Raw genomic sequence first — 17,124 nt, 5'->3', positions numbered from 1 at the left:
CCTATTTAAGTAAGATGTTTGCTGAGGCCTTCTATTTGGGTCAGTTAGTAAGAAACAGGAAAGCAGAAAAGAATTAATGTTTTTATAAAGGAAAAAAGTGTAAACCAAATTTGAAAATTGAATGGTTTTGCATTTGGTGCATGGCTTATATTATTTTTTTCTGGCCTTCCAGAAAACAAATCAGTGGAGAATGAGGCCAAATATACATATCATGATAATTGAAAGGGAAGCTTTTCTTGGAATTATTAACTTATTACCTGACCTTGTTATTACTGAAATACACTGTAGTCGCACTGTCAATATAAGTATGTAGCTCTGTAGCTAAGTTAGAAGCAGAGGTTTGCTAGAATGCTTAGGTAGTCAAAGAACGTACACAGGCTGCCAAACGAGAGAGAAAAAAAAGACAAGTCTAGTGTCTTACAAATCGCCTTTTTCAGGAAAGTTTCCCTCATTCTCTCTCCATTAAAACCAGGTTTCTTCCTTCAGTAATACGAGGTTATAAATTCAGACAGCAATACTTAGAAAATTACTATAATGCATCCAGAAGCTAAAATACATAAAAACAGCCTTTGATCAATTGAATTTCAAGAATTTTCTGTGAAATAATGGGTGTTATTGACTAAGCGACTAGAATTTATTAGGATTTTTTTTCCCCATAGGACATATTCTTGGCATGCTAACAAAAAATGCTAGTGAAATTAAAGTTCTACAAGAGAGACTTCAGAACTGGAAAAGACATCGATAACATTAGAGTTTAACAGACACCATTGGTTGGTCACATAGCATAGCAGAGATACAGCATTGACTGCTCCTGTTTAACACAGAACAAATGTTAAAAATACCTGCAATGTATGGAAATGGATTGTTGTTTATACAATAAAATATTTAACTTCAGGTTTACATGAAAATGCAAAGTACTGGTTCTGTAGCACCCTGGAAGTTGATACTGCAACCTGAATGCTACTGTTGGTGCTTATAACAAATTCCAGCTCCTGGCAGGGAATGCTCTTGAGCTCAGAAGCTTATCTGCAAGCTCGTACAGATTTATACTCTATTTTGGCACCGCAAGAAGTCATGTCTGATACTTAGGAAGCCTTTTGCTTCATTTCACCAAAAGTGTCTATCACGATCTGCCAGAGCTGATGTTGGTGCTGTGCACTGGGAATGAGACAGATTAAACAGACTACATCATGCAGAAGCATTGCAACCTGCTACAAAAGTGACGGATATGCCATTTTGGGGGTGTGTGGAAGGAGGCTAAAACAAACTCCATGAATGTGGCAGTGCAAACTGCAGGAAACTACTGTGCTCACTACCTGCGAGCATTATTTCTCAGTCCCCCACCTCCCCACAACCTTTCTGTCTCCTTTCTGATATTTCAAAAATGTCTGTTGTGCACCCAGCACTCCAAGGAGCATGCCCAGATTTCTCATTTAGATCCCTGGGCCATGTTTAAGTACAGCTGATGAGTCAGAAAACACGCAATGCTAACAGTTAGCAACGCTAACATTTTATAGACAGTAATTTCCTTTTAATCTAAGTGTTAAAGTTCTGTGGATTTTCTTTCCCTGTCTGGATTAATCTAACCAATCTGTATTTCCTTCCTCCTAAGCAACATGTTTTTTAATGGACCAGATGTGAATCTTTATTAACAAATGTTTTGATATTTGCAATGCAAATGTATTTTATTTTGAAAATGCTACCTAATCAAAGCAATGACCTAGCAGGTGTAATTGCAAAACTTTATTTTTTTCACTTTCATTTTTTCATTTGAGTTTTTCATTTGAGTCCTCAAGCTATGGGACAACAGCTTTTTAAAAGCTATAAATATATCAAAGCTGCACATAGGTGCTAATATGCATTGAGGAGGATATACTGGTACACAGGCTTTGTTGGATACAATCTTTTAGCCGTGATACATTACTTCCTAGAGCACTGCTGTTATCTCCTTTGTACAGTCCAAACAGAACGTATTATCTTGAATAATTACATCTAATTCTTTATTCTTAAGAATCCATTTTATAAAGGACCTGCCCAAGACTGAAGGATATTCTTGAATATGCTCAGAGATTTTAACACTATGCAATTAGACTGATAAGGGCATGTGTTATGTCAGATAATGTCACATCTCTCATGTGAATAAGAAGACACAAGACCAAACCTTCCGTCACAGAAAAATAGCATTATACTGTAAGACACACATCCTGTCATGTATCCTTTAGTTATAATATAAACCAAACAGCAAATGGACATTTTCCTTGTCAAAAACATACATCTTTTTTTGTTTGTTTGTTTTCTTCCTATGCCCTGAATCCCATTGCAAACAAGGAAAGTGCATGCATTTATGTACACCAGCTCAAGGACAGAGGTGGGGGTACCTTTAAAAGATACTGTATGACTGTTTCAACAATGGAGACAAATTTTCTGTTTTTATCAGGATGTTTCTTTCCTGTCTATGTAATACTAGGATATCTAGAAAGTCTGGTGTTTCCTCACTGTTTCCTCACTGTTTCCTCACTACTACAGTAGCTGGTGACTAAAAATATATTCTGGAATTGCATCTTACGATTTTTTTTTTTTTTTTTTTTACCAAATAAAATTACAAAATTGACAGGAAAATGTGAAAATAAAAAGCACACCAAAAAAATGACATTTTCTGTTTACGTACGAGCTCCTTCAGTTCTAATTCTCTGTGACGGCATACTAGGTTCTCCTATTCCCAAAGTGTTTGTTGCTATTATTCGGAACTCATATTCCATCCACGGAATTAAATCAATCACTCTAGCAGACTCCATATTTCCTTCAATATCTGATGGATCTAAAAGAAATGAGAAATTGCTTCAGAAAACAGCATTTTTACAATGAGGTCAGTCATCAGTGAAGTTTTTAAATCCACAAACTGCCACTATTCTGCAACCACACGCAGCCAACTGAAGGAATGTTATACATGAGGGATACCACATTTTATGTGTACTCCTGGCAAGGACTGGGAACCTGGGAACTTTGACACTCTCTTGGATAAAACTTTACAGACTTGTAAGTTTTAACTGGGTGTGAACTAACAAAAGAAGTGCATTTAATTATGAAGGCATCCTTATTAATTACATATTACTGTCGTAGAAACCCATTTTACCTACAGAAAAAACTGAAGGAGAAAACTGTAATGCACAAATAATAAAATAAAAAATCATGATATAGACAAGGGCTGCACAGGCGTAAATATAGGGACTGCTCAATTGATAGAGTGGTTTATAAAAATGTGGTCATATTTTGGTGCACCTTACAAGTGAGTGTGTTACAACCTGCTATCTAATTCTAATTTAACAAGGATAAGTGTTCTTATAACTCCTGTAAAAAAGATGTACTGTTGTCATAACGATGAGTTTCTTTACCATACATGAGAGGCATAACTCATGACTCTCTGTCTATAATTCACAGACAGTAGTGGTAGTTTCTGTAGCTGTCTGCAGTTACAGAAAGAGGATTTTCATTTCTTGTGCAGGGCAAGAGCTTCTTTGTCAAACTAAAGTCTTGGGTTCAGAGGGAGATGAGAAATAACATATTCTGCACGGGAAAGGTGGCTGATTTGGAATTACAATATGTGCGCAATTGCTGCAAAAAAACAGGAATAGCAATGTTATACAACCTATTTACACGTATTTCCATACTGTGAAGTAGAACATACTTCTTTCATAAAACACACTTGGTATTATGAAACCGGAGATGAATTATTTGGCTTGGAAAGGATGGTAGTAGTAGTAGTAATGACAATATTTTCAAAGCACAATGCCAAAGTATTTTTTTGTTTGTTTGTTTCACACATTGAAAATGAACAACATTAGATGACAGCCTAAATACTGATGAGAGATCAATTTGGACTGATCATTGTGTTTTTGTTTTTTTCATACAAAAGTGAACACTGAGCCAAACTGGGAGGAGCCCAGAAATTAAGTAATGTGCTGGCTTGCAGTGGTTTTAATGATGGTTACTATGGTGATTTTAGCTATTTTTTGAAGGAATCTATCGAACAAAATTAGTCACTGTGGTTCAAATGAAAAAGCAATGATATTGAAAACACTGGAATAGTTTGTTTTAACTTTTCAGAAATGAAACATTTCTATCTTTCAAGCTAGCTTCCTAAAAAAAGAATTTTAAGAATCTAGGTTTCTCCCTGTCCAAAGATGTGAATCCCATTCAACATGCTACAGATAACATTCTGACTGTATGTCTCAATGACTATCTAATTAATTACACAAAGCAGAAAAACTTCTGAGATGCAGAGACATGCATCCGGTCATGCCTATAATGCTGCAAATAAGGAATATTCCTGAGAAGTGAGTTTTTTGAGCAGAAGCATCTGCTCCGAACCAGAGTAAAGATCTGAATCGTGCACTTGTATCTTCTACACAGTCTTCTAGTTCCAGTAACATGCAGCACAACAGGGGGCAATATCAGAGCTGCCATCCCCCTCTTTATATTTTTTATTATATCTTCCTATAACCTAGCTTCTCCCCAAGAGCATATTCTTTATTAAAAAAAAAAAAATCAATAGAAAATAAAATATAATTTATCCTGAAAAAATGGAGGCTGATCCAAACGGATCCTCCCTCCTGCAAACAGTCACTTAAATAAATAACCAATTATTTGAACAGCTCTAATTTTTACATTATTTACTATAAAATTTAAAAGAAATCTATTCTACATAAATTATTAAACAAGATGCCAGAGATAGAAATGGACTGGAGGACCTCCTATTTTATTTTCCAAACTACTTTACCATAAGCCACATACTAGTGCTGACTGATGAAGGTAATTATATACAACAAAACTACATATACTATGCATTCCAGAAGATAAATATGATTTAAGGTAGTAGGTCTATTATTTTTAACCTTTTAATCTAATAAATTCTCGCTAATGTAACAGATTTGGAGGTTAATATGTCAATGTCTATTTCTTAGACATATACCTCTGCAGTTTCAAAGGACTACTTAATTAAAAGGAAAAAGCTGAAACCATTAATTTTCTTAATATTAAGAAATCCTGAGTGTGTGATGCCCTAATTTCACAGGAAAGAACTGAAGTTATAATTTATGAGTGTCATAATGAATCGTATTGATAAATACACTCCATATAGCTTGTAGCAATGGTATCCATCATAAAGCATTCAAAGACACTGGTGTTATTAAAATATTTTCACGATTTATGTATTTTGTTAAATCTTGCAAATAAATTCTATGTATGTCAGCACATCCTATGTTCAGGTAGGTGTCTCCTCAACTACAATTATGTGACACACTGATGACATCCAGTGGTTAGAAGGATAATCTTAGCTATGTTTTCTCTAGGGGTGCCAGTTTTAATGCAAATGGTAAGTAGACTGTTCACAGGAAAAAGTATACAATTTCAGCCAACTTTCTGCATAACAAATACAGAAGTTAAGACATAACTTTTTCATCCAAAGTACCCTGCAAATACATATATATTTTTAAAATTCCAGCAGCTGATGTGGAATATTACAAGCAACAAGAGACAAAAACAAACAAACAAACAAACAAAAAGCAACAGCCTGGCCTGTTTTCTGTATGCATTGATATTAACTTCCTAGTGCTGGGAATAAAAATGTTGACAGTACACTGATAGGACAGTACCTGCTCCCAAACTCCGTAGCAGACATTAATAGCATCTCCGTTCTCCTTTTACAGTGGCTATTTTCTGATTAATAATCAAACATTTAATAACCTATTGGCTTTATTATTTCTGGCATTACTCTTACCTGTTTTGGCATCTTTCCACTCTTCAGACAGGAAAGTTTTTGACTGGATAGTGTATTTAGAAATTGGGCTATGATTGTCTGTTCCACGACTCCATGTAAGTGCTACAGCAGTATCTCTAATTTCTTCTACTCTTATACCTCCGGGAGGGCCTGGAGGACCTGAGAAAAAATTCAATTCACAGATTAAATATACTAAAAAAGGAAAGTTTATTAATTTTCCTGTTTGCATTTATTAGCTATGAGGCTTTTGGGTCTCACTTTCTATGTAAGAACAGATGGAAAATGTGTTTATATACATTTTAATATTGTATAGAGTGATTCAGAGGATAATCGTTCTTGCATCAGAAAACTACCAAATGAAACTTCCATGAGTCCTGCATAACTAGTAATACTGAGAAATTCTCCCCCTGTACTCGGCTCTGGTGAGGCCGCACCTCGAGTACTGTGTTCAGTTTTGGGCCCCTCGCTACAAGAAGGACTTGTAGGTGCTTGAGCGGGTCCAAAGAAGGGCGACGAAGCTGGTGAGGGGCCTGGAGAACAAGTCCTACGAGGAGCGGCTGAAGGAGCTGGGCTTATTCAGCCTGGAGAAGAGGAGGCTCAGGGGCGACCTTATCGCTCTCTACAGATACCTTAAAGGAGGCTGTAGGGAGGTGGGGGTTGGCCTGTTCTCCCACGTGCCTGGTGACAGGACGAGGGGGAATGGGCTAAAGTTGCGCCAGGGGAGTTTTAGGTCAGATGTTAGGAAGAGCTTCTTTACTGAAAGGGTTGTGAGGCATTGGAACAGGCTGCCCAGGGAGGTGGTGGAGTCACCATCCCTGGAAGTCTTCAAAAGACGTTTAGATGTAGAGCTTAGGGATATGGTTTAGTGGGGACTGTTAGTGTTAGGTTAGAGGTTGGACTCGATGATCTTGAGGTCTCTTCCAACCTAGAAATTCTGTGATATACTGGAGAGAAATGATACCTCGAAAAAACATTTCTATAAAACTCTTCACATTTCTCTTGGACCCTCATCTTACCCCACACTGGGTAAACCCACCATGAGATTTGAACTTATGAACCATTATAAATTGAGTGAAAGAAAAAGTAGTCACTGTCTCTCTAAAGGCCTACTAAAGTCTTCCCATAACAAGAACCTCAAAATCAATGCCAAAATGTGGAATCCATTCCATCCAGTGGCCCAAAAGCAATCTTTTGAACTATAAGGGTGAAATCAAACAAACCCTGTATAACAGAATAAATCTACAAAGACAACCAACAAAGAACAGAAGCTGTCAAAGAAAATATTTTGCACAAAATTGTCTCTTCCAGCCTTGATTATCAAGAAGTGTTTATAAAATATTTTCAAAGAATAATTTTTTTCTTCAAAAGGCTGATACCTGCAAAGATGAATTTCAAAATCCATAGTTCTAATGCATACAAAATTTCATGAACTAAATATATATGTATGTTTTATGGCATATTGCTATCTTCCTAACACCCAGCTAAAACCTTCTAAGTAAAAGCTACTGTCCTAAACCAGTTTACAGTCTCATCCTTATGTTCTTCAAGTATCAAATACCATTTCTGCTCATAACAACTCATTAAAATAGCCATGTTAAAATAACAGCAATTATTCTTGATCCATATTTGCTTTAAATTCATTAGAGAGATGAGAGTGGTATAGGCACACACATCTCTGAGTGTTGGAATCTTGATCTGTAAAAGATGCCACAACATTCAGTAAGCTGTGCTAAGAAGAAACAACATCCAAACTTACAGTAATTCTCTAACTCAAAGCTTAATACCTACTTACAAACTAGCCTATAGGTATTTTCAGATTGTTCTTTTCATACTGACTGTTCTGGTTCTGTTATTTTGCATCTGTTTCATATGATACACAGTTATGTGATATGCATTACCAATCATGTCAAAACAGAGACAATGAATGAGAACTATTGAGAAGTAGTTTCTGATTCCACTTTCAGAGATAACAACATGCCAATATGACTCAGGTAATTACTCAACAATCTGATTGAACAAGTCTCAGAGCACATTAAAAAAGAACAACAACCAAACAAGAAATAACAGGATACATTTATCTGGAGCATGTACAGGGAAACCACAGAAAACCAAAACAAAAACAACTCAACAATAAGAATGGAATGAGATTCCTACACCACATCTAAATACATGTGCCAAATGTAGTCTTGAGTTCTTTACTCTCTCCATAAAACCGAAGAAAAAGGAATCAAATGAAATGAACTGAAACAAATAAGAGTATGGGAATGCTCATCAGTACCAAGGTTTTTCTTTCTTGCCTTCTTTGAGAGAGATCTCCCATAGCTTCTCACCTCACTATGAAAGTTTCTGCAAATGGCATGTGTCAAGAAACACCAAGGACCTTCAGGAAAGTGTAACCCCCCAGGGTAGTCTGTGCTTTCAACAACAGGAGACAGTCCTGTAGGGTTAGAATAAGGTGGGCAGAGCTGGGTGCTGGTAAGGCAGTCCTGGATACCACAGGCATTCAGGTGACAAGCTATAGCACACATCCAAGAGTGCATAGGCCTGAACTCCACTCAGACTCCAGAGGCAGAGCTGGAGCAGGCACATCTGTAATAAAGCTCAGGCCAGGACTGAAAGCCAAGTGCTGAGCTTAAACAGGGCTTGTGGGCCCACCATGGTGGGTGTCCTAGATGAGGGTGATCATGGCCATTAAGGCCTGTTGGTGTACTCAGGGTACTGACAGCTCAGTTTTCTGTGCGCTACTACCACTATCAATTCTCCTGAACACACCAATTTTAATACTCTAATGTCACAAAGGACAACCCATATAAACTGTTACAGTGTCCTGCTGACGGTTAAGATATCTTCATGTGTCTGAATGAACAGTGTCTATCCTTGAGGTGTTCTGGAACCTAGCTATGTGTTTCCAGACAGTGCTGTTGCCTCTTATTATCAATGCAGTGAAATTATAATGAAATTATAATTTCTTCAGATATGGGTATTTAACCCTGAGCCTGTAAAATACCGAGTCTTCCACTGACAAAAATAGTAGCAAGAACTTCTCAACACTAAGTAGGACTGTGTTCATAATATTAAAACCTGAAAGTTGAGCATAAAACAAATGCTGATTTCTTCAACACCATATGCTAAGAGTTATGATTCTATTTATAATTACTGGGTTAAAAGGATTATCAGAAGGTTGATAAGACAGCTGATCTCTCTTTTTGTTTTGTAAAAGGATTTGCTTACATAGCACATGAACAAACCCTTCTCTTTTCTTCACGGTTTCCTGCAATTTATTCTGTAATTTCACCATATATCACACTTGCTTTGACATTTCACCCCAAACTGATGACATTTCACTGTCTGTTAATACCCAGTGAAAAATAAATACAGAAATACTGAAGTGCACAACATTCATAGATGTCAAAAACTCAGAATCGATGCACAAGCTATACTCTAGTTACTATCCAGATGTATAGTTACAATTGGAATGGGGTCAAAACATGATAGCTGTGCAGACGCAAGTACAAGTTATATCTGCTTTGAATTTTCAGCATTACAGAGCATTAGCACTTTAGAACATGTTGTATCTGGAGGCACAAATGGAGTAAAAAGCCCAAAGGACACGAATTCACTCATGCTACTGAAACCACGCATAGTAACATATTTTGAAGGGTGCATACCATATGAGCACATACAGAATTTTGAGACTGCAGTAACACTTACAGACAGAAGAATGAGTTAACAATGGAGTGATAACCTTGACTTCAAATCTTCAGTCATTTGAAAACTAGGAATCCTTTTAATGTAGGCTTAGTGTTACACACAATAATGCAATCAAAAAAGATTATGAGAAAACAGAAATGGCTTCTTAAAAATATTATAAAGTAAGTATATTGAAATGATATTTACAATCTATTTTGCTATTTAATAATAAACACCAAATTAAACTATCTAAAAATTACTTAAGCAGAAGAAAAGTATACTTTTTTATTGATTTCCAGGGAAACACACATTGAGTTAGATATTTAAATGTCAGGAAAAAGAATGAGTACCCTGAGCAGTACTTTAAGGAATTCACTTTCTGCTTATCTAGATTAAAAACAGAAACATTTCTCTTTTACCTGGAGAACCTTACCTCTTACAACAAGGTCAGCTGAAGCTGAAGAATTGTCAACAATTGTCTGTGCGGTGCACGTGTATCTTCCAGCATGCCGCAGCTGAACGTTTTTAATAAGCAGTTCACCATTGGATTTAATCTGTTAAAAAACAGTACTTAATGAAGCTGGTAAAAATCCCTGTATAACTAAGTGATACCTATCTACACATACCTCCCAACCAATATACAGTGGTTGCTATTTCCAAGAAATGAGTGCTTACTTCAGATCACTCTCAAAGATATATTTGATTTATATGACAGCTGTTGAAAGTGTCCTGTGTTTCTTGAAGAGCTGCTGATCTTTACTACATATGAAAAAACGAATGTCTTTCTTAAGAGATCTGTTAAGTAGGTGTTTTTTCAGAAGCTGACATTGCCTATTTTCTACTATTTTAAGACCACATCTGAACATTAGATTTAGTCAGGCCTATTTTTTTCATAAACAGCAATCAGATGATTCCTCTGTACCATTGCATGCTATTTATGCACGTTTGTATGATAACAGTGTCATGGAGACCTACTAACAGAGCCACCAATGCTGTGAGGCTCTTCCTTTACAAACCTAAAACAGCACAAATGTTTTTATCACAGAAAGGTTACAGGCAAAGCTCTTACTACACTAAGGCTCGGCCTAGCCATCCCTGAGTGGCCAGCTGCCATCCTAGCCTGACCTTGGCCTGACCTTCTCTCTATAGACCTGGCCCGGCCTTCTCTCTCTGGACCTTCCCTGGTCCTGAGCTGTGCATAGCACTGGCTGCTGCCACTGAACCTGTCCCACTTGGGGCAAGCAAGGGCCAGCCATTGTCCCCCTTGCCTCAGCCTCCACAGCTCCATGGCAAAGGGTTTCAGGGAAGCAATTTACTATTCAATGAAGCTCACAGACTCCTCCTCCTCCTTTTCCTCCTCATCATCACAGACCCTAATCTTTCCCCAACACTTCACCCATGCAAGCCTGCAATGTCTAACTTCAGACTCATGAATTCCATCTCACAGGCCATCCACTTTCAATTGACAAGCAATAGGCTAACACAGGGATCTGAAAACCTCCACCGGTGATAACAAAATAGATGACTCCACTTTAGACTTCTCAAGTTCCTACAGGAGAGTATTTCCATTGTGAAATGCCATTTCTGCTGCATAAATACCTGTGTATGCTGTTTAATTGCTGGCATGCTTCCCATACACAATTTTGGCCCATGCCAAAAGGAACCCCAGCCAACATGTAGGCACCTAGCACATAAGAGATCCCTGGAAACACGGTTTGCTCCACACTGCTTTGGGAAAGTAGAAACTTTGGCAAATTTGGCCTTCCTGTACCACCTGACCTCAGAGCCAAATAAAAGGCACTGGTCTAACTCCCTTTCCATTGACTTCCCCAAAATATCTGCCGGCAACCACTGCTGCCAGTATTTGCACCATACTCAACATACATACTACACTTGCTTTACTGTCACATTGCTGGATGTCTTCAATCTTTTACCGTCTCAGTATAATTTCTAGTTACTTGAATGAAAATCAAGTATGAACATTAAAATAATAATAATAAAACAACAAAACAAAACAAAATAAAATAAAATAAAACAGCAACTCATATTTCTTCACATAATACTTTGGAAATCTTCCTCTTTTGAATGCCCTTGGAAAACCTTTAGCCCAGGTAGCTAGACATATCAAGAAAAATCTGACTATGTATTTAACCTGCCTAATAAAATGTGTCTGTTGGGGTTTGTTCTGTTTTTTTGTTTGGTTGTTTTTTTGGGAGTGTCGAGGGTGTTTCCACCTAGCAAATTAACAGAGGAAGTACTTCTCCATTGTCAAAGATTTAAAATCTGTTGGTTCTAATCAAAATAGAGCATAAGAGTTTATAATGCCTAAGTATTTCTGTATGATGTTTTAAAATTTCAGTCAGAAGTTCTAGCAGGCTTTTAATATGTAATATATAAAGAATAAAACATGATTTTACAGAAATACAGAATATGGTATTTAAAATGGAAACAATAACAATAACTAACTTGGTCATTTTCCATGAGGTGTCAGCATTAACTGCATTTATATAAATATAGTAACGGGATTCAGCATTATATTATAAACACTGCAGTACAGAAGGAATTTCTCAGCCAAGGGAGTCTAAGGCAAAGATGAAGACCTTAACAGTACAGAATCATAGAATCATTCAGGTTGGAAAAGACCTCTAAGATCATCAAGTCCAACCTTTAACGTAGTGCCAAAGTCCATCACTAAACCATGCTACTAAATTCTAAGTTTACATGTTTCTTGAAGACCTCCAGGGATGGTGACTCAATCACTTCCCTGGGGAGCCTGTTCCAATGCCTAACAACTCTTTCAGTGAAGAAAGTTCTCCTAATATCCAACCTAAACCTCCCCTGGTGCAACTTGAAGCTATTTATCTTCATTGTACCACTTGGTGCATGTGAAAAGAGACCAATCTCCACCTTGCTATGGCTTCTTTTAAGGTAATTGTAAAGTACAATAAGGTCTTCCCTGAGCCTCCTCTTCTCCAAGCTAAAAACCCCAGTTCCCTCAGCCGCTTCTCATAAGATGTGTTCTCTAGACCCTTCACCAGCTTTGCTGCCCTTCTCTGGACATGCTCCAGCACCTCGATGTCCTTCTTGTACTGAGGGGTCTAGAACTGAAAACAGTATTCGAGGTGCGGCCTCACCAGAGCCGAGGACCTGCCTTTGATAAACCCATGCTGACTGGGTCTGATCACCAGGTTGCCCTGTAGGTGCTGTGTGACGGCACTCAACCTAATCTGTTGCATGAGCTTCCCCAGCACCAAGGTCAGACTGACAGGCCTGTAGGCCTTAATTGTTTTATTACCATGTTACGTGATTCAAGAGATGATCTCTGTAGTCTTTGCAAAATTTCTCCAGTTCTCCTAGAAGCTTATGTAACACTTCATTACCTTGTGGCCTTTGGACAACCCATAATGACTACTGTCATCTTGTGTTTTGGAAAAAGTCCTTCAATTTGGGTAAAACTCTGACAAACCTACAAATTACACATTCTGAAGAAAACCTCTAGGATGCAAAGAGCTAATCTTTATGATGTCTGAATGGCTATATTTGGGGAAAATATATAGCCATAGCTATAAGGTTCACTATCTTCAGCTACCTGTGCTTGTACAAATATGCAAAATTAATAAAATATTTTTATGCATTTATGATATTTCTCTGAATCCACTGGGTAACTAGATACATACCTGTAAAACAAGGAGCACAACAGAGAACACTCTACATATCACAGCTACTCTGAATGAAAAACAGATTTTATGTTAAGAAATACATTTATATATATTTTTTAATAATCTATTTGAAATATGAACTGTCCCTTCTAAGTTCCAGGTCACAGGAGTGTTCTTAGCAGTGATTAAACAGATAAACTGGATCACTGAACTATACGGTAGGTGAATGCTTATTTTCTTGGTTTATCATAGAATTATAGAATTATGGAATGGCTTGGGTTGGAAGGTACTTTAAAGATCATCTAGTTCCAACCCCCCTGCTGTAGGTTATTTCTGCTCATTTCCCTTTTAGATATTATTAAACTATGCCCATGTTCAGATACACGCACACATGTATATTTGCACCTTCTACTCATAACTAATATGACAGGTCTTAACTAATATGTCATAACTAGTACGACAATTTTCCAAAGTGCATGTAGGTTCCAGACATTAGATGAGTCTGGAATGATGACATTTCTGTATGGGTGCCCCCTAGTTAATTCATGATAATTCCAAGGGTATTGCTTTCAAGGACAGAAGCCTTTGAAAATCTGTGGGGATTACTGCATAAATGAATGCTGGCTGGCTGCCTGACTAACCACAGGTAAGCCTTTTTTGTCTACACTGGGCTACGCAATGCTGTCAACAGCTTTCAGGAAGAAAAATCACTCGGAGTGTCAGTACTGCTGCGGGAGTAGGAAAGGGCAGCTACCTGTTCTTCTGACCTCCAGAAATTACAACAACGAGGTTGCAGAATTTCAAAACCCTTGAGTTTCTCTGCGTGTGTGTTTTAAATCATTGTTTTTACTAAAAGAGATACATTTTAGTACTCTATATAAACCTGTCACATATTAACACTAAATGTCATCCTAGAGAGGACCATACTGCCTGTGAATCTCTGATTATTGCTTGCACTTTGATCTGCAAAGAAACACAAGCAGTTTGTCCAGACCAATAAGGTTCACAAAAACTGCGTAACTTAAGAATTCTCATAATCATATTATTACTTCATACAAATGATTACAAATTCTTAAGTCTTAGTACTCCCTAATTCTTATGTTAACAATTAAATTAACATACTATATTGTATTTATTAATGATGTACACATATACTTGCTCTAAGAATAATTTCCCCTATGGGAACTTGGTTTTAAAATCTAAGTGACAGAAAACATGGAAAAACATAACGTAATTAAAAAAATCATCAACCTATAGATAATGTTATCGTACCATGTTGTTTCAGAAGCTCTCCTGAATCATGGCTTTATACAGTTGGTGATAAAGCTTTCCATTCCTCAGAAGAAGCCCAAGTTCTTGGTGGTAAAAGAAGAGCTTACAAAGCACATAAAGAGCATGGGCATCAGCAGATTCTGTCCACAAATTAGATATGAATGCACTGTATGTTTTCATTTCAAAAACCTCAGCTTGGCTAAGTTAAAAAATGCCTTCCTTAATACAGGGAAAAATGAATCACAGACTGGAAATTGTGACAGCAGTATTCAAGGATGTTCCAAGTGTATCTGTGGTTCACCACTCAGATATTTACCAAGTTTCAAGCAAAGACTTTCATCATACAAACCTTATATTTATGCTTTAATAGTGATGACAAAAATAGCACTGTATGCTCTATTTCTGAGATTCACTGTTCCCTTCTGACAATCACCTTTGCCAGTGCACAAAACTACTAAATGCCATAAGAACGTGACCCTATATGATTGAAAATCATTTACAGAAGCCTAGCCTTTTGTCTGAAAGGAGTACTCACTTCTGTTACACCCTCAGCAACAGTAAAGGACTGTATGTTACTATGAAGCTAACGAGCCCTTTGCAATAACAAAACTCCATAAGAATCTGATAAGCAGAGATTTTTAAGTCAGGTTTGCAAACACAAACCTTCACATGTGTTTTAATGCACAGTGGAGGTATGATAATAAAACAATCATTAAGTAATTTGGAAGAGATGGGATTCTTGGAGATGAGATCAGCTTTTTTTTCCAAAGCTAGTGAAAACTTAAACATTTTTTTTATACCTATAACTATGAACTTTGAAGGAGTTCAGGTGAATTACCTTGTTCCTTTACAGAAAATCCAACAGCTGTTGGTGAATGTCAATGTAAATTTGATTGTAGCTACTTCCTTGATATTGAGATCATAGATGACATGGGGACAACAACATCAATGTAGTTCTACTGTCTCAATCCTGTTCACAGAGGAGCTTATCTCACTTTGCTTTATAACCTACAGCTGACATAAAAGTTACGGGTAAATAAAAAACCCAGCAGGATAATGATGACAGGGCCATTCCCACTAAAGAATCTCTTCCTTCAGTGAACTATATTTATACGTAAAGGAAGTACAGTGCTAATTCTACCCCTGAAATGTGGACTGGGAAATATTTCCAAAAAATACATTATTCTTCCCCATTCAGCATACCACTGCGACTGCCTCAGGATACTATGCTTTGTACCAGCATCCCTGTGGTAATATGCCCTGTTATTTTACTTCTAAAAGGAAAAAGAAAAGACTAGATATTTGTTCACATGTGCACATGGCTCACAGCCTTATGGTTGATGATGAAAACTCACAATAAACGGCCAATTACATTTCTATGTGTAGTGCTGAACCCATGTGGCTTTTTCAGGTCCTGTTTAGCTAGCTAACTAGGGATGATACATGGATTTTGGCAATTTGTGAAGACTCACAAGCACACAAGGTTAAAGGCCAACTGATTTTGCAGTGTACTTTTTTTTTAAATTCTAGAACAGTAGTTGGCATATCTTGATCCCTTTAAATAGACTAAATTTCTTTGTGCTGGAAATAGCACTGTGGATTAATAATAGGTTTCCTCAATGCCTTCTGTCAGAGCTAATTGCTTTTTGGCTTCACCCTCAGCACTATGTCTTCTGCTTTCCTGCTCCTCCTTGCTTTTAACCACTGACTCCATCCATTTCATTCCATGCTTGCTACATTACTATTAAGGCTCTTTCCCCAAACCTAGCCAAAATATGTGACTTTAAACTCAAAGTGGGGGACATACAGCAGTACATTTTTGTCTACCACATCCAGACAAGGAATCGTCATTCTTTTCAAACTATGACTTACAAAACCCAAGCAGGTATTAAGCTATACTCCTCCGACAGGATGAGTATAGTCCAACTTACTCTGTGGTTTACAAAAACTTCTGTTTTGGAGAACTTTCCTTTTTTGGCAAATGCTGTCTCCAATCTAGAATTCATCATATTTCAGACATATTCATCATATTTCAGATGATCTATACACATCTATAGTGTGGATTTTGGTATCTGAACTAAACACCTTTTGCAGTCAAAGCAAAGAAACAGGCCCTTCCACATGTGATTTATTTTAATGAAAAGTTGCTGTCTGGCCACGCATCTCGCATCTTCACAGCATTATGAGTGTGGTCCTTGAAGACTGAAAAGCTTCCTGCACTTTGGAGAGGGGTAAGGTAAGATGAATAATATTTGAATATGGATTAAAAAAAAAAAAAAAAAAGCTTTTCAGAATACATTGACATCTAGTCCACACTGTTGCACAATTACGCACAGACAGCTTGGGTTCAGAAGTGACTTCAAAGCCAAATAGAGCCTGAGCAACAAGCCCTGCAAGTTCAGTGTCAAACATGTTTTGTCACCTTTGTGTCATGTCTCTGTGAACACTGGAGATCACAATGCAAAGGCCTGACTTCAGAGCCAACATGGATTCAGTCTATCTAAATTCCTGCTTAGTAGCTACTCATGACAATGAAGTGTGTCGGCACCATCTCAAACAGTGCTCCTCCTTCTGTGAGAGCTTCTTACTTGGTTGCAATGATACACAATGTCCAGAACGTGTAAAGACACCTTTCTTGGCCTGGGAACTGCCTAGCAAAAATTCTGTAAAAGAAATTACTGAAGGGAAGGGAAGGGAAGGGAAGGGAAGGGAAGGGAAGGGAAGGGA

At 37.4% G+C, this 17,124-nt stretch overlaps 1 protein-coding gene across 1 annotated transcript in view; it reads right to left on the bottom strand.

Moving 5' to 3' along the window:
- The window catches only part of CNTN1 (contactin 1), a 144,347-nt gene that overhangs the window by 34,928 nt on the left and 92,295 nt on the right, over window positions 1-17,124 (bottom strand). The window contains exons 14-16 of the mRNA XM_035326087.1: window positions 9,900-10,020; window positions 5,777-5,935; window positions 2,669-2,818 (exon numbers count right to left, since the gene is read on the bottom strand). Of these exons, the coding sequence (XP_035181978.1) occupies window positions 2,669-2,818; window positions 5,777-5,935; window positions 9,900-10,020 (430 nt within the window). The remainder of the gene's footprint in view (window positions 1-2,668; window positions 2,819-5,776; window positions 5,936-9,899; window positions 10,021-17,124) is intronic.

The sequence above is a fragment of the Oxyura jamaicensis genome, chromosome 1 (genome assembly GCF_011077185.1).
Source record: "Oxyura jamaicensis isolate SHBP4307 breed ruddy duck chromosome 1, BPBGC_Ojam_1.0, whole genome shotgun sequence".
Taxonomy (NCBI): Eukaryota; Metazoa; Chordata; class Aves; order Anseriformes; family Anatidae; genus Oxyura; species Oxyura jamaicensis.
The sequence above is the reverse complement of the archived record's forward strand: the minus strand, read 5'-3'. Positions and strand labels throughout refer to the sequence as shown.